Here is a 7500-nt window from a genome sequence, read left to right as displayed (position 1 = left end):
CAAAATGATCAGAAACATTTAAACCTGCATGTTTTCTTCCATGAACTTGGTCTTGAGAAGTTCTGCTGCTGACGGTCTGGATGAAGGTTGTTTCTGCAGCATCCTGCTTACAAAGAGACCAACAGACAGTTTTCAGCTCCGGAGAATCAATCAGACCAAACTCAAAATAATTCAACTTATATAGAAGCATTAAATAATTCTATTTCCATTTGTTCATCTGTCGACTCAAAGAATCACTACGTCCTCTGAAGATTGTACAACTTTTGACATGTTTCAGTCAGACGATGTTGTTTCTGTTGGATTCAGCTGCTCTGCTCCAGAGAAGCGTGAAATGTTAAATAAATGTCTTTTACTGCCGTCGCTCTACGATCTCTGCTGAGCTGAAAGTGATGTTTGCATGTGGAGACGAACACAAAGTCACAGCCTGGATGTCAAATATTGACATTAAGCTACTAACGAACTAACATTAATTAATTGGAACAGTGCAAACAGTCTCAGTTCGTAATATAATTGCAGACCGTCACATATCAGCTCCTTTCTTTTAGATTATCAAGAAACAGAGCTACCGAGGGCAGCAGGATATAAATAAAGCTCCAAAAACATATAAGATAAAAATATATAAACTCTGAAGAGAATAATCAACAGATATGATCAGAAGGATCATGTAAAACTGAAAACAACAGCAACAGATGTAACAAAGCAGAATATAAAACAGATTTGCAGTGTTTGTATGATAATAAATCAGTTCTCTGTGAGTTCACAGTAACGTCGGTTTGTCTCCTGCTCACCTCTGCATGACAGAGTTCAGGTCTGCGGAGAACGCAGCCGGCAGCGTCGGGGTTTCTCCCTCCACGATCTTCATCACCACCGACAGGAAGTTTGGACCCTGGAAGGCGTGAGTCAGACAGCACATCTCATAGAGGAGGCAGCCCAGAGCCCTGCAGCAGCAACACACATCAGCTGTTCATCCAATCAGCTTCATCTCAGAGGAGTCTGAGCTCTCTGAAGTCAGTTTTACAATTGTTTCATGTGTTTACACATCATGACTGCAGGTCACAAACGAGACTAACTGACTGTTCAGACAGAATGCAAAGTGAATTTTAGACGTGGAGTGACTGCATATAGAGTCGATGGAAAAATGCATATTCGGGTGGCCTGACCTGACGTGAAGACGCGTCCATGCGAGTTGAAAATGTTTCAACTTGAGCAAAATATCTGTATGTATCTGCAGCTTCATGAACGTACAGAGACAACAGGAAAAGGAGAAACTGGAGGGAAATAACACAAAGAACCGAGTCTCTGGTGAGTTCAGTGAGAAGCTGAACTGAACACAAACAGCTTCCAGCTAACGTACAGCAGTTTGAGCTGAACAAACACAAACTGTCCAGCAGTCAAATACACACGAATGAAAACACAATAATAGTTTAAAGCAGCTCAGTGAGGCTTCAAGCTAAATGTTAGCATCAGCATGCTAAGCATGCTAACATATGCATCATGAGTGTGTTTACCTGTGTATCCAGGTTTCTGAACCAGGATATGATGTTTATGACGTGCAACACATAACTGATACTGATCATAACCAGGACACTGATGTAAACACACTCACTGCTAACACGCTGATGTTTAGCAGGTATCATGTTTACTGCGGTTAGTTTAGGCATCAGCAGTGGGATGGTTACAGGTGTGTGTGTCACAGTAAAGTGGGTGTATCATGTAGTAAAGTGGGTGTATCATGTAGTAAAGTGGGTGTATCATGTAGTAAAGTTGGTGTATCATGTAGTAAAGTGGGTGTATCACGTAGTAAAGTGGGTGTATCAGGTAGTAAAGTGGGTGTATCATGTAGTAAAGTGGGTGTATCATGTAGTAAAGTTGGTGTATCATGTAGTAAAGTGGGTGTATCATGTAGTAAAGTTGGTGTATCATGTAGTAAAGTGGGTGTATCACGTAGTAAAGTTGGTGTATCATGTAGTAAAGTTGGTGTATCATGTAGTAAAGTGGGTGTATCATATAGTAAAGTGGGTGTATCACGTAGTAAAGTGGGTGTATCACGTAGTAAAGTGGGTGTATCATGTAGTAAAGTGGGTGTATCATATAGTAAAGTGGGTGTATCACGTAGTAAAGTGGGTGTATCACGTAGTAAAGTGGGTGTATCATATAGTAAAGTGGGTGTATCACGTAGTAAAGTGGGTGTATCATGTAGTAAAGTGGGTGTATCATATAGTAAAGTGGGTGTATCACGTAGTAAAGTGGGTGTATCATGTAGTAAAGTGGGTGTATCATGTAGTAAAGTGGGTGTGCCTTGTGTAGGTCAGATAGACCGTTCTCTGAAGTCTGTCATGTGGCGCCATTTATATGACGTCTATATTCGGAGGAGGCGGGTCGGTTGGACGGATCGATCCTAACTTGCAAAAAGTGGACTTTGCTGGAGGAGACAGTCGGGAGTCTTTTAACTAAAACTGTTGTGTTTAATGTTGCCATGACGACAAAGGTTGCCTAACTTGAAGGAAGTAGTAATTCTAACTCACACCATGTTACAAGAGATTATTTCAACCTAAACCATGATCTCTCCTGAACCCTGACCAGACCTGAACCCTGACCAGACCTGAACCCTGACCAGATCTGAACCCTGACCAGATCTAAACCCTGACCAGACCTGAACCCTGACCAGTGCTGAACCCTGACCAGACCTGAACCCTGACCCGACGTGAACCACAGTGTTGAAAACGATCCTAACGTTGCACAGACACAGAAGACGTTCACGTGTAGTTTTCACGCCACTGACACGTATCCTCTAGTGGACGGACGGGTGTATTACAGGCTTCAGCGTGATGGTTGCTTCTCTCCTCGTTCTGTTTGTTTCATTAATTAACTTCCTGCTTCAGTCGTTCTAATGACCTCCGTCTGTTTGTGAGTCTACAGAACAACATCTGTCAGCTCCGTATCTGCTGCTAATGATCTGCATGAACAAACTGCAGCTTTCTGTAAAGACTAATTAACTACATCTGTCTGTATCATTATGAACACTTTAACATGCAACTATCCATTTATTGCTAATTACTGAACTCCTCTAATTACTTGTATGTACAGATCATGTCATTCCTAACACAGAGAGGCTGGTCAGAGGGGTCACCGGGGTCACCGGGGTCACCGGGGTCACCGGGGTCACCTGGGTCACCATCCTGGAGAACGACTGACTTACTGAAACAAACACACAGACATGAAACACATGTTGATACGATTCACTTTGACTTTCACTTCATCTCTGATGTCGTCACCAGTAAACCTCCATAAATCCAGTTAGAAACCAGCTGAGAACCATCATGTTGAAGTCAAAATAAACAACAGCAAGGCTACAATAAATAAACCATAAACAACATAAATAAATACTGAATACATAAACAAAATAGATTTACATTCTAGGAGTCAAGACATCAAATTCCCATATTTCCCAATTAAATAAATATCTAGAAGTAAACATTGAACCATAAATCATTTACATATTGAGACTAACTGGATAAATAAACAAAAACACAAAATCTTTGTCAAAACACAAGAACGGAAAAGTTCATCAGACTTTAAATGGAGATTATTTAACTACAGAGAACAACAGCTTCTACGTTACTGCAGCACATCTGATCAGCTTTATGGATTATTTTCAAACAGGCTGATTTGTTGCTGTTAGTTCAGTCGTGTGAATCAGCTGTTAGCAGCTCTGCAGCTTCTTCTTCTTCTCTGGTCTCTACGTGTGTTTATGGAGGTTTTATAGAGATGATTATATCCTCACATCATTCAGATATCTATTTTGTGTCAACTTCCAGTAAACATTCTGCTCAGATGGAAAATATCACACAGTGATGCAGAAACTGCTTCATCTATCGACACAAACCTGTCGGCAGCAACTGTTGCTACTGCAGCAACATGTTTACCAATAAGACTTATTCAATAAATCACTTCCTGTCTGGTAAATCGCCGTCAACGCTATCCTGCAGCTGTTGATTCTAATAAAGCTTCATAAACTCCACATATGAGAGATGATGATACACTAAACTCCTCCAGTAGTTACAGACTATTATGAAAACATTTAAACATTATGATCATCTACTGATCCATATTTATAATGTTCAACACTTTACTGCCTCTCATGTAGGTATGATGTCATATTCTTACATTATTACATCTGGATTTACTTTATTTATTTATTTATTTAACGCGTCTTTAACGCGTCTTTTTGTACATTTATGTCTCATATTATCTTTTTGTCTGTTTTCTTGTAAATATTTATTTCTTCATTGAAATGAAGTGAATTTATTGACAGTATGTGAAGGGACGTGGATATAAATTATATTATATGTATTATTTTTATTTAACTTTTCTTTTTTTCACTTTTCTGAATATTATTGGTTATTAGTATTTGTGTTAGTGAATCATTTATCCTGTTGTTATTCTGCCTTATTGAGGATTCACAGTTGTTTGGCAGGTCTGCAGCGTGTAACGCTATTGATTCTATTGATTCTATTGATTCTGTTGATTCTATTGATTCTATTGATTCTATTGATTCTGTTGATTCTATTGATTATATATGAGACCTTATGTGTTGGAATTCCACTCACAGCTGTATATAATTCAGACTGATGATGACTGTCAGACCCTGATGAAGACGGAGTGACTCAGTGTTTTTCATGAAGGACAAATATCGAGACAGATTGTCATGACAGTGTTTCATGTGTGTGTGTGTTGACATCTGATTGAGTTATTGATAGTTACAGTGTCACTGTAACGTCCAACAGCTGAAGTTAATGTGAACAACTTCAGTATTAAAGAGAAGAAACCTTCATCTCTTTCTCCTGCTAATTAACTCCTCTTCCTCCTCTCTGATCTGCCTGCTGTCTGTGTGTGTGTGTGTGTGTGTGTGTGTGTGTGTGTGTGTGTGTGTGTGTGTGTGTGTTAACAAACGACTCTCCCCTTGTTAAGGAGCGTGATGAAAACGACCTTTGACCTCTTGTCTCACTGGATTCTTGGTGAGAAAGTTTTTACCTGCCAGAATCAGTCTGAGGTCATCATGTGACCACCATCTGTGTGTGTGTGTGTGTGTGTGTGTGTGTGTGTGTGTGTGTGTGAGTGTGTGTGTGTGTGTGTGTGTGTGTGAGTGTGAGTGTGTGTGTGTGTGTGTGTGTGTGTGTGTGAGTGTGAGTGTGTGTGTGTGTGTGTGTGTGTGTGTGTGTGTGTGTGAGTGTGTGTGTGTGTGTGTGTGTGAGTGTGTGAGTGTGTGTGTGAGTATGTGTGTGTGTGTGTGTGTGTGTGTGTGTGTGTGTGTACACGACTAACAGAACATCTTCAGGCTCTTGGCGACCTTTAAAGATGGCGTTCAACCTGATATCACAGCGAAGCATCAACACAACCGCCGGTCCACCGTGTCCGTGTCACATTTAGCCTCGTGTAGGCGTGAACAGTAGACGTGTTTATAATCTGGCTCCTCTATTAGCATCACACTGTTAAACACTACTGATGAGTTATGATGCTGTGGTTCAGGTCTGGTTGGGTTTAGGGGAAGATGATGGTTTGGGTTTGAAACATGGTGTTGGTTAAAGTCACTACGTCCTTTAAGTTAGGCAAGCTTCGTTGTCATGGCAACATAAACACCACAACAATCGTAGTTATCCATCCATCCATTTTCCACCACTTAACCCATCCTTCTCCATGGCAACGCCCTCCAGCTCCTCCTGGAGGATCCCAGGCCAGGAGGGATATGTAGTCCTGGTTCTCTACCAGCTGGACGTGTCTGGAACACCTCCAGAACATCCAGGAGGATCCGAACCAGGTGCCCAGACCACCTCAGCTCTCCATGTGAAGGAGCAGCAGCTCTACTCTGAGTCTAGACGTCCTCAACAGGAAACTCATTTCAGCTGCTTGTGTTCACTCTTTTCTTTCAGTCGCTACCTGAAGCTCGTGACCACAGCTGAGGGCTGGAACACAGACCGGCACAGACCAGTCCGATACAACGTCACATTACTGCTGACGCTGCAGCGATCTGCCTGCCAACCTCACATCCATCTCACCCTCAGTCATGAATAAGATACTTCACTCCTTCACTTGGGCAGCAGCTCACTCATCAACCCGGAGGGAATCATAGTTACACTTTTAAAACACTGAAGAAGATCCGTCCACCAGCCCGCCTCCTCCTGATGTTTGTCACCTTATATGAACGGCGTCTCTTCTCCAGGTCATAATGACTACGGTCAGATGGAGTCGTTGGCATTGAGAACACACGTGTGTACTGTTCACGCCTCGGCGGGTGAATCACACGCTTTGACGTGATAGTGGGAGGCCGAACTAACACACCCCTCCCTTCACTGCTCCTTCAGAAGCTCCCTGTTGCTGATTGGCTGGAACACTGGAACAGTGTTTGTTTGTTTCTCCGTTTACAGCTGGGACGGACAGAGCAGACAGCTAGTCGACCATGAGGAGATATTCGCTGAATACCACAAAAAAAGAGTATTGGATTAGAAACGCTGACTGCACCTTTAACCGGCTGAGTCAGGAGAAAGTCCTCCGTGTCTGGTCTGAGAGGAATCTATTAAACAGCTTCTGTTCAAACAGCTCTGCAGCCTGAGAGAAGTTAGAAGACTCTGAGGTCTGCTCACAGCCGGGCAGCTGCTGCAGCTACAGCTGCTGCAGCTGCTGCTGCAGCAGGTAATCAGTCACAATGAGGCAAAACACAGCGACACACTTTCAAAAGCACAAAATAATAAAGATCCAATCAGATCAACAACAAATCAGAACAAACCAATAACAGCAGAGACGACGCTTCGTCAGGATTATTCATCAAATCGTCTTCAGACCACAAATTATATTTGACATTAAATAATCACCCACTGCAATAAATAAATCAATAAATAAATAAATAAATAAATAAATAAAGCTGATTTCATGGTGAACGACTCATTAAAAGATGAAGATTTGCTCGATCGCAGGAAATCTGTGACACAGCTGATAAATATAAATTAATATAAATATTACTCTGTAATGTGTTTCAGTAATAATAATATATAATATATAATATAATTATAACTCTGCTTGGACAGTTTGGAGGCGGAGCGTCTCTCACCTTTTAACCAATCAAGTTAATCCATGAAGTTTATTCAGGAAGTATGTGATGTGATGTGAAGGCTTCAGCTGCTCAACAGCTTTAAATCACAGCTTATGGTATATTAAACTGCAGGTAACCATAGCAACAGCGCTGATGCTTCAGTGAAACTACAAACAGTTTATTCCTCCGAAGAGAAGAAACAGTTTTAAAGTGATTTTGGCAGCAGCAGCTGATGATGATGATGATGATGATGATGATGATGATGATGATGATGATGATGATGATGATGATGATGATGATGATCTGAACAAACCTGAAACTTCTGTTAAAGATTTTCTGACTACTGAGGTTTGTCTCATCCCTCCTCCTCCTCCTCCTCCTCCTCCTCCTCCTCCTCTCCCTCATTTCCTTCT

At 41.5% G+C, this 7500-nt stretch overlaps 1 protein-coding gene across 1 annotated transcript in view; it reads right to left on the bottom strand.

Moving 5' to 3' along the window:
- The window catches only part of nek11 (NIMA-related kinase 11), a 92167-nt gene that overhangs the window by 47929 nt on the left and 36738 nt on the right, over window positions 1-7500 (bottom strand). Inside the window, exons 9-11 of the mRNA XM_042423580.1 lie at window positions 3076-3198; window positions 789-938; window positions 25-103 (exon numbers count right to left, since the gene is read on the bottom strand). Coding sequence (XP_042279514.1) covers window positions 25-103; window positions 789-938; window positions 3076-3198 — 352 coding nt within the window. The remainder of the gene's footprint in view (window positions 1-24; window positions 104-788; window positions 939-3075; window positions 3199-7500) is intronic.

The sequence above is a fragment of the Thunnus maccoyii genome, chromosome 10 (assembly GCF_910596095.1).
Source record: "Thunnus maccoyii chromosome 10, fThuMac1.1, whole genome shotgun sequence".
Lineage (NCBI taxonomy): Eukaryota > Metazoa > Chordata > Actinopteri > Scombriformes > Scombridae > Thunnus > Thunnus maccoyii.
This window is presented reverse-complemented; position numbering and strand designations above follow the sequence as displayed.